Source organism: Perca flavescens, chromosome 23, assembly GCF_004354835.1.
Source record: "Perca flavescens isolate YP-PL-M2 chromosome 23, PFLA_1.0, whole genome shotgun sequence".
In the NCBI taxonomy this organism is placed as follows: Eukaryota; Metazoa; Chordata; class Actinopteri; order Perciformes; family Percidae; genus Perca; species Perca flavescens.
Genome location: NC_041353.1, coordinates 11,002,696 through 11,019,286, shown reverse-complemented (window position 1 = coordinate 11,019,286; position 16,591 = coordinate 11,002,696). Strand labels below are relative to the sequence as shown.

General features: G+C 41.2%; 1 protein-coding gene across 1 annotated transcript in view; it reads left to right on the top strand.

Annotated features, from left to right (window-relative positions):
• Positions 1-16,591, top strand: part of pcloa (piccolo presynaptic cytomatrix protein a) — a 56,611-nt gene that overhangs the window by 5,323 nt on the left and 34,697 nt on the right. Inside the window, exons 3-4 of the mRNA XM_028571291.1 lie at positions 92-1,114; positions 16,302-16,499. Of these exons, the coding sequence (XP_028427092.1) occupies positions 92-1,114; positions 16,302-16,499 (1,221 nt within the window). The remainder of the gene's footprint in view (positions 1-91; positions 1,115-16,301; positions 16,500-16,591) is intronic.

Here is a 16,591-nt window from a genome sequence, read left to right as displayed (position 1 = left end):
CTGTTATTACACATGCTATTGGTGTCTGTGCTCATAACAGTGTACACATTTGTTCCAGTCAAATCTAACCCATCTTTTGTTTCATGCACAGGGTAAAGAGTGGCTATGTCTGAACTGCCAGATGCAACGAGCAATGGGAGGTATGGATCCCCCTGGAATGACAAAGCCCAAACAAGGCTCAGCCCCGCCCTCACCCCAGAGACAGGCATCTGGCAAGCCTGGAAAGCTGCTGATAAAGCAACAGAGTACCACCGACCAAGGGTTAACGCCACCAACCACACCGAGGCAGAAATCCCCAGGTCCTACCTCTCCTGGGCCGCTTTCCCCTGGCTCCTCATTGGGAGGATCCCCCAAGATTGACCCCAAGACAGGCCGCCCCATTCAGCTGAAGTCCAGTCCCCAGCAGTCTCCATCTAAAGCCAAACAGGAGTCCAGCTTCTTTGGGGGATTTGGAGGTATCAGTCTGGGAAGCTTGACAGACACAGCCAAACCTCCTGCGGCTGCTTCACAAGCTGCCGAGTCCGTTACAGGGAAACTGTTTGGTGGGTTTGGCGGTTTGATGGAATCATCGAAGCCTCAAGCACAGGCCGCACCAAAGCAGGAGGAGTCAGTGGCTGGGAAGTTGTTTGGCGGTTTTGGAGGGTTGACAGAAACAGCAAAACCTCCAGCTGCTGCTTCTCAAATGTTCAGCTTTGGATCATCACTCTTGAGTTCAGCCTCTAATCTTGTCTCTGGAGAGGATGAGAAGGCAGCAGGTTCTCCACCTGGGTCACCCCTAGACTCTGGACCAGGTTCTCCTGCAGATTCTGGCCCCGGCTCACCACCTGACTCCCCCTTCTCTCTTCCTGGGTCTCCTCCTGATTCGGACTCTGCTCCTGACACTCCAACCAAGTCCAAGAGACCCCCCAGAACCATTTCTGTGGAACAGGAAGAGAAGGTGCCAGCAGCCAAACCTGGACCTGCCCCAGCCTCAACAACCAAGGAAAGCTGCCCTCTCTGTAATGTGGAGCTGAACATCGGCTCAGCAGACACGCCCAACTACAGCTTCTGCACCGAGTGCAAGAAGACAGTTTGCAATCTTTGTGGATTTAATCCTACTCCCCATTTAGGAGAGGTAAGAACTAGTTTTTTAAGCCCCACAGCTTCCTGTGCTTTCAACACACTGGATCTACCCTTAATTTATGCAATCTGTCGTGTATAAATAGAACGTAAACATCCTCTAGATGTTTCATTGAAATAGGTCACTGTAAAGATACCATCAGGAGTTTTCAGCTCTGCGTTTTTCCCCACTAGCATCTTGAAAAGTACTCTGAAAGGAGGATAGCATGTTACTAGTTGTACATTAGTTACAGTATATGTGTTTGTGTTACCATTTCTGCTTGTGTATACAAAATGCACAAATATCTTTCTATTGACTATTCTTTCATGGTTAAATCGGATGCAAGCTTGTAGGATTTGTGTCATGCGTGCGATGCGTGTTACGATTGTGTGCGTTTGTGTACATGAGAGTGTGTCTATTCATTGTCTTAGCTTGCTTAATGATGACGAGGAAATCAAACACTTTTGGCCTGCTTATCTTCCGAGGTGTGGGGACCGGTTTGCCAGTGTTACCGTGGTGTTTTTGTCCCACATGGATGCAACATCACAAGACTGCGTTGAGTTCCACAGAGTAGATGGTACTCTATGCCAGGGGTCTTCAACGTTTTTTAAGCCAAAGACCCCTTAACTGAAAGAGAGCCGGAGCAGGGACCCCCTACTACATATATTGTATACAATGAAGTTGCATATTAAACTAGGCCTACAATAAGGTGTAGGGCAGCCTAAAGCTTTTATACATACCTTTTTTTGCATAAAATACTAAGCTTTTAAAATAGCCTAATAATTGTTGGCATGATTTTATAAATCATGTTTTAATGTTAAACATACATGTAGCAGAGTGAATCTTTAGGATTGACTGTATCTGTGGCTGGCCTTAGTCATCAGCAGTGGGGATTTATGTTTGCTAATAATATGTTGGATTCATGTTAAGACATTTTAATTTTTGAAAAAACTTTCAAAAATTAACAATAATTTGGAGGCCTCCCTAGGGGCCCCGGACCCCCTGTTGAAGATAGATGTAAATGTTAATGGACTGTATTTATATAGCGCTTTTCTAGTCTTAACGACTACTCAAAGCGCTTTTACATAGTACAGGAACCAATCACCATTCACACACATTCGTACACTGGTGGCCGATATTCACACACATTTACACACCGATGCACAGCATCGGGGGCAACTCGGGGTTCAGTGTCTTGCCCAAGGACACTTCGACATGAGACTGCAGGGCCGGGGATCCAACCACCAACCTTCCGATTGGCAGGCGACCGCTCTACCACTGAGCCACAGCCGATCTCTGCTCTATGGTGTAGGATCAATATATTGTGGTAATAGAGGCCAAAAAGTGCTTTTGGTTGAGTGGTTTCTCAGCATGGAGGCAAAACATTCACATATGCCAGCTAAATCCACTTAATATTCCATATCTTAGTTAGTATCTATATGCCACTCATCTACACATTCATTGAAAATTATAAGCCATGCATGGTTAAATTAACTGAAGCCCTAAGTGATTTACAGTACAATATTTAATTATATCATCTTGACATGGACATGCGAGTCAGGGCACAATCTAGTTTGTCAACCAGTAGCTCTATCATGGCTTCGCCTATTAACTACTTTGTTAGCTGGTGGTTTAAGTGTGTCTTTAGTAATCTGCTGTGTATTTTTGGTTCTTCTTCTGTAACAGCGAGTGGGACTTAACTGAGAATGGACTCCACCGTATCTATGTACAGGAAATGCTAAATTCTCATGGGAAATTAACTTTTATTTTGTTAAAGAAAGATCTAGCAAGAATAATCTTGGCTTCCTTTCCATTATTACTCAGATATGAAGGCGAAACCTACAACATTTAAGAATGGACACATTTTGTATGTCCGTACTGTGCAGTCTGAACTTTCAAAGGAATCATTTCACATTTTACATAATACCACTCTCATGCTGTTCGTTAAACATAAGGCTACAGCATAGACTGTTAATATTAATGGACAACACATCCGGTTCGGCAAAAGTGCTGCAAATGCGGAAGTGCCTTAAACCTGCATTCTATCTGAATTCCAGCAGGGGGAGACACATGTGGTTGCAAAAGGAGTTCGGTTTCTGTAGAAGTCTATAAGAAAGTGACCCACTTCTCACTTAATTTATTACCTCAGTAAACACAGAGTTTATGGTCTCAATCGCTAGTTTTAAGTCTTCTGCAACACAGAATGATGTTCATTTTTTGAATTATCGTCTCATTGATTTTAAAATTGGCGATAAAGCAGGGGGTGTTTTAGGACGTGGCTCTGATGTGATTTCCAGTGAAAGTGTGTAACATAATGTAGAGTGTAAGCAGCTCCTCCCTCTCTCCTCCCTGTCGTCTAAAAACGTCACATCCGCAACCAAGATGGCTGTGCCCGTAACGGCAAACTCGGCGACAGATAGCAGATCTCCACAAACCAATGGGTGACGTCACACATGCGCTGTCCATTAATATACAGTCTATGGGCTACAGCCAGCAACTGGATATCTTAGCTTAGCATAAAGACTGGAAAGAGAGGGAAACCGGTATATCTTGGCTTGGAGCACTAACTTCCTGGAATCTTGCACATAACAATAATCAATCATCCTTACTCAATATTTTGACATGCCAGTTTGGTTGTGTATAGTTGTGCACACATGGACCTGACCATGGCTCTGAAATATCAATAGCCTAACTGTGCTATGTGTTGGTAAATCCATGGTGCTGTCCGTGGTGCTGAAGTAGCAAACAGATTAGAGATGCACTGATAGACTGGCCGGTGACCGGAATTGGCCGGTTTTCACGTGCTCGGCCATGACCGGCGACCGGCAGGTCAGTCTGACATATGCCGATTTCATGCCGGTCAATGCTACAATTAACGGACAACATAAGTTATACGAGTTACAATTCTCAAGGACGCACGCACACACAGGACGCTCTTTTTCCTTTCTCTCAACTTTTCGCGTACCCGCTCGCGGTGTGAAGCACGTGTCCGCGCTGTTCTCGCACATATAGGGAACCTCGTGAATTAACCTGCGACATGTCAGCTGTTTGGAAATTCTTCAGCGTGTGTGCAGAAGATAACAAGTTTGCAATATGCAACACCTGCAAGGAAAAAGTAAGGCGTGGAGGGACGACACCAAAAACCAAAATAAATCTTTTTTTAGTTGGATATTGGATGTAAAAAGAAGGAAATGGTTCTAACATTGCACTTTAGATGTGTGTGAATTTCCCACAACAGGAGTAATTTATATAGTTCTATTTTATAGTGATCCATTATCTGTTCAAAAAATGTTCTATGTTCCTTGCAAAATGTTCTATTAAAGAAAAGATAGAAAATAAATATTTGCGTGTGCTGTAAAGTGGTTAGAAAAAATTAAATCGGAATCGGCTAAAATCGGTATCGGCTGGCCTAACTCAAAGAAAATCGGAAATCAGAATCGGCCTGGAATGTTGTAATCGGTGCATCTCTAAAACAAATATGTAATTGTGACTTTTTTTTCCCCCCAGTCCCACCCTTCTGTCAGTTTCGTCTTGGATCTTGGGTGGGGGGTATTGGAAAAGAGTTGTTCATAGGGCAGTTGGCTAGTCGCAGGTGAACAAAATAAACCGGGTCCACCCACTCTGTTAAAATGAACACATTGCATACTGGTTGCTATGAAGTACATGAATGTTCAACATTATTAATGAAATTGTCCCTTGCCCCACTGCTACAGTAGCACTCCAAAACAAGATGGCTGCCATGCATTTACAGTAGTGACAGCACTATTCAACACATTCTTGAACTAGAATAAAATGAGTTAAATCTTAAAACAGCAGTACCTTGTGGAGTATGGCTGTACACACACACACACCTTGGTTGAGTCATCTACCCCCTACGTACTGTGCCTCGCTTCTGTGTCATTCGCTGTCATAATTTTGGCTGTCAGTAGGGGTTTACTTGCTGACGCATGTGAGTGGGTCAGAGTGTGTGTACGTGAGTGTGTGTGGTAACTGAGCAGTATGTTTTATTTCCAAGACTTTAGAGACTGGGCAGGCTGGTGTGAGTCTGAGTGACTTTTCAGCACTACAATTTGTGGTCTCCATTAGTTTTTTGGGATCTATTTAGCTACAGTTCTGTAAGTCACTAAAATACTGAAGGTTGAGAGTGCATGCATAACATATGTGTCAACCGTGTGTAGGCGTAATCTCTGTTTCTTAAAAGGATTTAAAGGGCAACAGGAAGCCTGTCATTTTTATCGAGGCTTGATCCTTGACTGAAGTGTCTGTGCTTAATCCTCACCAATATGAGTCGTGAAAAGAGGCACCCCATAAGGAAAAGCACTCACCTTCATGGTTTTTCTCAAATGTCTTTTTCCATCACAGCCCTCCATCTTTGTCCATCTTTTTCCCTCTAAAGATATTTCTGTCACATTTTCTTAAAATCTCTATATCATTTCACTCTGTTTTATGTCTTCTTTCTCTGTATCCTTTAATCTTAATATAAGGCTTGGAGGAGACACACTTAATACCAGTGTTTTTTTGTGCTTATCCTCCTCTTAAACACAGTGTTTTCTCTGTGTCAGAATCTGCCTTTAGTGGTGCTATCCCTTTGCCTTTCTCACTGTTACTACCCTTTGATGTAGGGAAAGTCTGTAGATGTGTGTGTCCAGTGCTGCTCAGTGATGTTACTGTAGCTCCAGGCTCCATGTCATGTTGCCCTTATCCGTAATGAGTGTGCTCGTCTGAGAAGTCTTACGTAAAATGGGAGAGGCACCACTTTGCCAACAAGCACGAATGAAATAATCCAAGCTAAGAGAGGACGCTGCAAGCTACATCCTGTATCACCTACACTAATGAGAACCAACTGAATCTCACCTTTCTTACCAAGCTCGTTACCAAGCTAATTCTTACCTTGGTGCAGAATTAAAGCCACTAGAGCCATTCCCACAATGAGCTTTCCTTAGTATGTGCCATTTCTGTGTCTGTAACTATTGAGGAGGAGAGAGGGGGTGTGGCCTTGACCAACTGCCACTTTGCTCGTTTGAAAGCCATGATATCTCTCTCTCATGGGTGGGCCAAATTCTCTGGGCGGGCAAAGCAGAGAAAGGGGAGGTAACCTTGCTCCTTATGACCTCATAAGGAGAAGATTCCAGATCGGCCCATCTGAGCTTTCATTTTCTCAAAGGCAGAGCAGGATACCCAGGGCTTGGTTTACACCTATCACCATTTCTAGCCACCGGGGGACCATGGGCAGGCTGGGGGAACACATATTAATGTTAAAATACCTCATAACGTGACATTTTTATGCCATGGGACCTTTAAAATCCAGTCATAGATACAATGACATAGTGAAGGGTGAATGCACCTGTGCCCAGCTACTCTGTAGTCTGACATAACAATTAACCATACCAAATGTGCATTAATTTTTTTATATTAATTAAATTGACGTCTGATTGGGAGTTTATGTTTACTCACCTTTAAAATGACCACTACATAACTGCAGATATACAGCTGACAAAGTATTTTACTTATCAGAGATGCTTTGCTGGAATATATCAAATGGCCTCCCTGGCCTTAATTATTAAACACTGTAATGCTGTGGAAAAGGGAGGATCCTAGCCATTGAATGTTGTAAAGGAACAAGATTTCTGCTGTCACGTTTAAGGACTGACATCTTAAGGATTTGTTTAACCTCAAAGACAGGAAACCGAGAAACATGTTAACCAGGCTCCATACAAAGTAAAAACAAAGTGCGCCAAAAGCTATTATATTTAAAGGAATATTTGACATTTTGTGAAATATGCTTTGCATTCTTGGCGAGAGTTACATGAGAAGATTGATACCACTTTCATTTCTGTATGGTAAATATGAAGCTATCGTCAGTTAGCTTATCTTAGCTTAGCATAAAGACTGAAAACAGGGGAACTGCTAGCCTGGCTCTGTCCAAATGCGATAGAATCTGCCCACTCGCACCTCTGAAGCTCACTAATTAATGCGTTATGTCTTGTTTGTTTAATTCGTACAAAGAAATAAGGGTAAAAAACCAACAACTTGGTTTTACAGGAGGTTATGTTTAGACTATTGGCACTGCTTGGCAACATCATGGTGACTCCAAGTTGCCACTATATTTTCAGTACGGAGTATAGCAATGTAGTCACTACCATCATTGTATCCTAATTTTGTTCGTGGTACATTTTTGATAATATGCAGATCTTGTGATAGTGCTTTTGAGGTGCTGCATGGTTCCACTGACGAAAAATTGCAATTCATTTCTTTGAAAAACAATGTAACACATTAAACATTTTGCAATTAGTTGATTATATAGTTAAGGTTAGGTGTGTTCTCCAGTGAATAAATGTAAGTTCATTCAATGTGTTTAATGTGTGTTTGAACATGTTTTTGTTGGTAGGCTCGTGTCTTTCACATCCTCACGTCTGTGCTGACACTCACTACGTGGTGTTTCCTATGTCTTCCTCCCTTATTATTATTCTGTGGTGGTGCCATGCACAGAATAACAATGCCCTTCTACAGTCTGAAGCCTCTTGAATCTGTACTGGCAGATAAATGCATGCTTCATGGTCATACATAGAATACACACATGCATATGTAGAGTACACCAACAGCCTCAGCTCAGTCATGCATACACACAGTACATTCATGGCCCTCTCAAAATTTTAGCCTGGTGTCGTTTGTTCTCCTCTTTACATAATCTATCACATCTTGCAAAAAAATCCAGTTGTGATATGAATCTGTTGAATCGGTTGGTATGTTAGTCCAGGTTAGTCTGTATCTAGCCCATACAGTCCAGTCCTAACAGCTTTTCCATCATTTGCCCAGGAGGCTGAAGTGTACAAAAATAGTCACAGCCACAAAAGAACCATAGAGAGGACAACACAAGCTATTGCAGGGTATCTCTCTCTCTCTCTCTCTCTCTCTCTCTCTCTCTCTCTCTCTCTCTCTCTCTCTCTCTCTTTCTCTCTCTCTAGGCTATTTTGTGTTCCCTCTTTCATATTTCCTTCTTTAAAAGGGTCTTTCTGTTGCAACCCACAGAGTCCCCCCACACGGCCACCTTGGAAGGCTTGAAAATTGATGGTATTTTTAGACATTAAGGTGTGTGTGTGTGTGTGTGTGTGTGTGTGTGTGTGTGTGTGTGTGTGTGTGTGTGTGTGTGCGCGCAATGCTATGGTCTTTCATTGGAAAAGTGGTGCAGTTTTAGTTATTTTAGCAGTGTGAATGCTTGTACATGAATAGGAATGTACATATTATGTTCATGTTTTACCTGAGTGATCACACAGGGTAAACATGTACCGTGTTGTTTGCCCTATTTACCAGGTCCAAGACCTTGTTTAAGCTGTGTCAAGTGGTTTACATTTGTTTTAGAAATTGCTTTGATTGAAATGAACTGTCCTCAGCCACTGCAAACAGCCTCTTCTCTACCTTTTAACACAGCTCGCCCTCCAGCTCCACTCCAGAATGATTTCCAATTATCCCCTTTCTAATTTACTGGTGCTTGCATGCTTAGCAAGGGCCACATTTTAGTCGCTGAGCCTTTAGCGCCAAGAAGGGGGGAAAAAAGCCAAGACATTATGTTTGCCAGCACTGAGCCCTGGTGAGAAAGAGAGGCAAGGACAGGCAGGCAGAGACACACAGACACTTGACAAAACACACATTCTGGCACTGGCCTCATCTAGTTAGCACGGGCTGTTGTATATTTACATCCAGACTGTTGCTGCTCTCTCTCTCCCCTTGAAAACAGGCTTTACTGGAGTGATAGGAGAGCTTCTGATTTAAATTGAAAAAAGCAAGTTGCCTTATGGATGTGTGTCTGACTCTGGCTTTTTTACTAAAAATTGATATTCAATAGGTGTGGCCAAAGGCAGAGCCTGGATTAGGGAATGGCTGTACCTCCAAAAAAAAAATCATTTTCATGCAATAAAAAACTTGAGAGGAAAATAAATTAGAAAATGGTAAAGTGAGTGAAGCTGGAAGGCACTTGTTGGATTGTCAGATTGAGACACATAGACAAGATTCTAGTCACAAACTGTCAAATCTTTTTGTTAATTTACAATAGTAAGGTGTGAAAACCACAAATACACATGTAGGAGCCATGTTCAACCATTTCTTTTGTTTAATAATTTATTATAATAATGTTTGCCCTGTTCTTCTTAAGTTGTGGCCTCTACAGGTCAAAAGGCCATTAAATAGGAAGGTGGTGTTGGTGGAGGTGTGGCTGACTGGGAGCACACAGCTTTTTGACCTTGCTACACAAACTGTTGCAGGAACTGCTGCTCTTTTTTTGTGCTCTTTAGTTTAAGAATATCCAGTCTGCCTTATAATTTATCTACCAGATAAAGGATCTGTGCTATTTATTGTGTTGTAATAAAGGACCATCTGTTTTTTTCGACTTTACTCTCTTGGATATTTTTTGGTTTATTGGAGCAAACAAGCGTCCCAGATTCCCCCAGTCAACACCAAGGTGACAAAGAACAAACTCAGGACAAAATAGTCACTACAACACACATGCATCCAAGCTGAACAACATACATTACTTTTCTTACCAATGTAAGCTGTGAAATGAATTAACAAACGCACAGACACATAACATGTGTAGTGGAGGAAGGACGACTATACTATTGTGGTTTGTCGTTGCACTTGTGACACACGCCTCTGAGTCACATTAGCAGCACCTATAGGCAGAATTTACCGTCAGACAGAAACATCTGGTGAAGCAAGAATTATAACATAATAACATATTCAAAAATTATTGATAACAGCTACATAGTTGCCAGTTCTGGTACAAAATGCTGGTTTAGGACAATAGTATTAAATGTATGTTGTTTTATGACAGAATACAACTAATCTAAACTAAGTCACATCTGACTATAATAAATTGCATGTTTTATTAGGTAAGGACTAAATATGTGCTTTGTCACAGGCTATTCAGGCACTTTTTTTCCATATGAACCCACAGGGAAAAGGCTTCCCAAGTGGGTCAGTGATATTACTTGCTTGAAACATATTGCTATCCAGAGCCTTTTCTGCATCTTTTATGTCATTGAGTTCTTGTATTTGTGCACAAATAGAGTGTTTTTCATATGAAACAAATATTAAAATCACACATGTACTAAAATTATATAGGCTACATTGTGCTATACATGAACAATTCATATTTGTCCAATTTGTTTTAGATACTGATTGCAGAATTCATGCAAAAATATTACACACTACATTATAATTTGTACATGATTTTTGTAGTCATTATACTGTATTTTGTCATCTATGTAGTATATGCATAAATCAGATATTATATTCCATGTACAGTAAATATAATGTATTAATACTCAAAACATCTATGAAAAACATTTTCAAATACAAAACATTATGTGGACTGTGTGGTACTGTATATATGTTCATATATAAAGTTTATAATTTATAGAGGGCCACTTTTACACAGCTGATTAATTTACAGCCACAGTAATTAGCACTATGTGCTAATTACAGTTAAATGAAAAACACAGTCCCTTTTCTCTCAGTGTGTATCTCCACCTCTTAACGCCATATCTTCTTTAAACAACAGCAAGCTTCCAAATGTTTTTGTTAACCAAAGCCCACAGTTCATTAGGCCTAACCTTTAGACTGAATGTAGAAGGGAGAGGAAATGTTCCTCCCCCCTCTGTGTCCTTTTCCCTTTCCTCCCCCCTTTTCTGGCACAATTCTTAGTAGCAGAATGCAAATTGACATGTACAAGTAACTGATTTTTATACACTATAATGTGTAGCAAGCAACTGATGTTAGTAATAATAATAGTGATAACAAAGTGTTAGCAAACAACTGACAAAAAACTGAGCAATAACTGATCCTCATATGGGTAATGTGTTTTAATATAAAACTCTGAACAGGTAGGATAACAGGGATTTGAGGTTTCTCATTGTGGCTAGCCAGACTAAATATGCATACATTTATTTTTCTGTCTCTTTGGATAAAAGTGTGCATTATGTGCCACATATGATATGTACGATGACTAAGGGACTAGAAGCCTTGACTGAAGAAAGAGAAGCATCTTAAAATCCTTGAGTTTCTCAGACAAAACTCAACTTCTTCTATTTCAGATGGGAACCTGACACATGCAGACATATTATGAAGTGGGTCGCAGATAAACGAACAAAGATGCAGACAGAAAATGCCCTGAAAGAAATTTTTCTCTCTCTCTCTCTCTCTCTCTCTCTCTCTCTCTCTCTCTCTCTCCCTTAATCCCTGGGCTCAGAGTATATACAGTATAGGCGCTGTCTCAGACCTCTTGCTTTGTGTCAAATCCACTTTAAAAAAAATATGGACTTATACACACACACACACACTTTTTCTCCCTCTCTTCTCTCACTCACCTTACTTTGGAATACCAATCCACAATGTAGCGACATAGTCTGACACTCATGTCACAAGGAGGAACACTCAGGCTCTTGTTGTTAATTAACTTTTTTCAACTTTATTCAACCTTCATTTACCCAGATAATGTTTGCTCAGATGGCTTGCTGTGGTTTCCTGCAGCACTCTGCTTCACTAATATTCTGTTACGCACATTTCCATCTAGCAACTGACCAGTACAACCACAGTCCTCTAGATCTGGTTACTAAGCAGCTGAGGGTTAAAAGTGCTTTTCTCTGAGGCTTTTTGACAGCGGCAATCGATTTATTCAACTTCCTCCCCACTCAGATTTTGCTGCTTATTTTGGGATTAAAGCCAAAAATCTCCTGGTCCAAAGCCCAGTTCTCCAGCCTTAAGGCTATCATTGCTCACATAACATATAGTTTCATGATTCAAACGAGAATTGCATCAACACATGAGCATGGATCACTTCAAAAGGGTGCCTCCAGCACATTGAACCAGAGATGGGAACATCTATAAACATGGGACATTTATTAGGACAAAGATCTTTTTTGGCTTGCAAAGGAGCTGATGATGTGATGTTCTGCTTGTCTAGTACATTATAATTAAGTTGGCCACTCAGCAACACTCATCAATGAGAAAAGGGTAACGACTTCCAGACTTTACTTTTAACAAGAGCTTTAGCACCAAAAGGTGACTTGAGCAGTGCTGCAGAAAGGACGCTAGGATTACATAAGGATTATAAAAGACTCATCTGCCTTTTATCTTGATTAAAATAAGGACGTGCAGTATTTATTAACCTGTACAGTTGTAGATACCCATGTATCTTGGAATATGGATTGAAAACACTAGTATCATGTTTAAAGGAATAGTTGCTTCTACTGCTTCACCCTTTCCCTCACCACACCATGCTCCTTTTCTCCTCCCGCCCTTTGTTTCATCCTGTTTGCTTATTATGTGTTTGCTTCTTATTGCTTATCTTTTGTTCTTCATCTTGTTTCTCTTTCCTCCCTTCCCTCATCCTCCTGTTTTTCTCTTGCTGCCTCACACACCATTATCACCCTTTGTTTCTCTCATGTGCTTGCATTTCCTCTCCCTCTTTCCTTTGTCCTTCCTCTCATCTGTCTTTATCCATCTGTCCCATCCCATCCTCCTATAGATCCTCTTCTTCTCCCACTGTCAGTGCCAGGCTCTGTCTAAATTTAGATGGGTAAAACCCTCGTAGGATGCCTAGTCTTAATCAAAGAGCTGCTCCGACCTTCACAACACTGCAATTCCCAGTTGGAAACAATAACCGAATTTGGGAATAGCTACAGCCCATCTTGTCTCAATATCTGGTTGCCGTCTGCGGTTTTTAGTTTGTCTTCTTTCTGTGTCCTTGGAGGAAGTTTGAGGAAGATGGAAAGTTGGAGATGAAAGAGAGATGGAAACACTTAATCTGTCCTTATTCATTCATGTATGAGCTTGCATTTGTTGAGAAACATCATGTGGGAAGAGTGCAAGTTGTCATTTCCTTCCAAGGTATTTCATGCCTTTCATGTGAGAATATGTATGACATCAACACCGTCACAAACTCCTCTCCGTTGGTGTTGGTGGGTGTCAACATTTTGGTATCCATGCACATGTGATGCTAGAAAACGTCCTTGTAAGATGTGAGCAAGCAACTCCCCTGCTTTTATGAGTCATCCACGCTGCTGTTTGCGGAGCTCATGACAGCAGACAGACAGAAAGGCACACAGGCTTGTCACATTTATTTGAAAGCTTGCTGCAGGGTAGATTGTTATATAAAAATACACCTGTCTAGTTAGTGTTAATTACAAGACAAGGCAGCAAGAGTGTAGCATCCCCGCTAATTTAGACCCTGTGGATTCCTTCTATAAACGATTTGTGATGTGTGTGTTGTTACTGGTGAGAAGTCTTCTCTGATGAAGACAGTTCTAACTATGGCTGTATGTTATCATTTTTGTCATTATCAATTAATCTACCGGTATTCATCAATTTTAGTCATGCTAGCAACGTGGCTTTACAGAGGGCAATGTTAGTCTGTCAGTGGGTCGATCAAGCCTTCCTTTTTGTCTGATGATCCATTTGATGGATTAAAATGACATTAAATATAGGAATTCATTATCCCTAGAGGATGAAGCCTAATAAAGGTGTATGACCAAATACCTGCAGAACTAATGACATTCCCATCAGCCTCTGCTGGACTTTTTGTTATTTAGCTTTTTGCTATTTAGCAAATGTTGGCATGCTAGCACGCTACACTTAAATGGTAAGTAGGTAAGGTAAGTAAAGTTGATTTATATAGCACTTTTCACTTTTTTCAAGTGCTTCACAATAAAGTGAAATACAGTAAATAAATGCCAGATGTCCCTCCCATTTTGCTATCTCTGCTGCTATCTATTTTGCAAGGGCACTGTGGCTGCATCCAGGGCTTAGCGTCGCCCAGGACGATTGTGATTGGTTTAAAGAAATACAAACAAGACTGCGTTCTTTTTCTTGTCACATAAAAAAAAGCCCAGTAGCCAGACCATACTCCATACTGTTTCTGGGTGTTGAAGTCAGAGCTGCCAGATTTGCCTTGTGTAACTTTAAGTAAAGCCAGGAAGTCACTTAATGACTTGATGGCCTTCCAGGGGATTGCTGTAAGATGTGTCAGTATTAAATTAATGGAGATGGTCACTTAGCAGTAGTGAGTTAAAGTAACATAGCTGCTTTAACAGAGAGGTTTTTCCAAATGACTAAAATAGGGGTAATTTAGTTCTGCATAGTAGTTATAAGAAACTCACTGCACAACTGCTTTTGAGAGGGCAGTACAAGCTTTAAGTGTGCCTGTTGTGATTTGTTGATAACGTCGGTGATGACTGGCTCTGAAGTGGCTGAGGTTGACCGACTGTCTGACTGAGTGGGTTTTAAGCTTTTCATATCTGGCGGCCATCTCTCCGGCTCTCAGTGCCTGGTCTCTCTGGTTTCACTGATAGAGCCATCAAGCTGGAGAAACTCCCATCTCAAGTCCCCCCAGCAGGGACGGATGTTGATAGGGCACATACATACACATACAAATGCACTTGCATCTGTGCTTTGTCCATCATCATGTCTGAAAATTCGCTGGATTTCTGTCAAGTTGGGAGTGTAACTCAATAACGTCAGCAAACCTTAGCACTGGCATCTCTGTATGTGTTTCTTTTTTTCGTTGGCTTCCATCCATATGTGTTTGTTTCCTTCTCTTCTTACAGAAATTAAAATCATCTCTTTAGTAAATATTTATTTCATCTTGTGAGTCAACATTGCACAGATATTTGCCCTGTCAAAACATTTTTGCTGCCTTTTTATGTTTGTGTATATGCCACTGAAATGTCTATGCAGGTGTGTCCTTTTTTCTAGAGTGTAAGCTTGATATTGTTTAGGACTGAAACCTACTGCTGATTCCTTATTTACCTTGACTTTTCTTCTGCGACATACCCTCAGTCTTCTTTTACCATCTTCCTCCTATCTCCCTCTTTCTTTCCATGCTTGGAGAGAGGTGGCTTGTCTGTTGCGTGGCTTAACATGCAGGCTGTGATTTTCTCCGAATTTAGCATAAACCCTGCTGTTAAGCTAGTCAAAGGCATTCATAAGAGCGGGGGGGTCACAGAGGAATGTTATAGCACTTAGTGAACTGAGAAGTTTACATCAGAGTAGAGGATGGTTGAAAACTTGCTGACTATTAACGTGTGTTTGTGTGTGTGTGTGTGTGTGTGTGTGTGTGTGTGTGTGTGTGTGTGTGTGTGTGTGTGTGTGTGTGTGTGTGTGTGTGTGTGTGCGTGCGTGCGTGCGTGCGTGCACGGTATATATATCCATTGTTGTTGTTTTTTTTCCTCAAATCCCAACATGTTGATTGTTTATCAACACTTTTATACCACTTAAAGCAAAGCACTACTGGATATTAAACTCTAATAATAGCTCTTGAACTATAGCCCTCGGAAGGGCCTTTAGTGTTAGGTATTTCCCTCTTGAGTCCGTGTTTAAGTGAGTACCTGGGAATATACAACAATAACAAGAACACCACGACAGGACAGATTTAGCTGTTAAGATTTGAGTGAGGACTACATCCCAGGTGTTTTTTTTAATGGTACTTAAAGAATAAACACCACTTGCCATTTCTTTAAATTGGCCTGTGCTGTGCCTCAGCGTTTGAACAGAGGTGTAATTGGAACAAAATAAGATTGTTCAGGGAGTTCAAGGAGCACAGAGTCTTGGGAAAAACAGTTGCGCTTCACTGACTCGCACAATAATCATGCAGAAAGTCCCTGTTTTTTCAGTCTTGAATGTTTTTAAGTAATTGAATTAACAGGTTAGGATATGTGCACATTCTACTGTCAAGCATGCCTACACATATGCACACCAAATTATACAATCATCAAAACACAAAATACACATTCAAACAAAAAAGCCTCTGTTAAGTCTGCCTCATGAAATGTCTGCTCAGGCCGCCCAACCCTTTCTAACATGCCTTGGTACACCCTTGTCCCATTACTATGCATTATGCATAGGCCTGTCTCTTAAGTCCCACAAATGTAAAAGCTTCCCTTGAAATAGAAGAAGTCACACTGGTGACTTGTCACAGTGACGTTTTAACTACGTAGAAACATTTAGTTTCACGTGACATTTCCAAATCTAATTATTTGTGGGTATTTTTTAGCAGTGTTGTCAAGCCGTTATGTGCAATTCAAACAGTACTGTATAACAGATGAATGCCAGTTATTTATTTTCTAATTTAGTGGTAGAAATCATATTGCAGCAAGCAGTAATTAATATGAATTCTTAAAACTAACAATTGGTTCTTATCTTTGTCTTACAGAAAGAATGGCTCTGCCTCAACTGTCAGACCCAAAGAGTCATGTCTGGCCAGCTGGGAGACATGCCAACTCCAGCCATGGCTTCTCCAAAGAAGCAACCAGCTGCTCCTGCTCCCTCTTCCACCCCTGCCCCTGCTGCTCTAGATAGCAAACCTGTAGTAGAAGCAGCAGACCTAACCCCACCAGCTCCTGATACCAAGGTAGTCCCAGAAACCATTGCCACACCTGAGGGTGTATTAATTTCCTCTCATCATGATTCCCCTCTTTCTATCCCTGCCCCTCCTCCTGATAG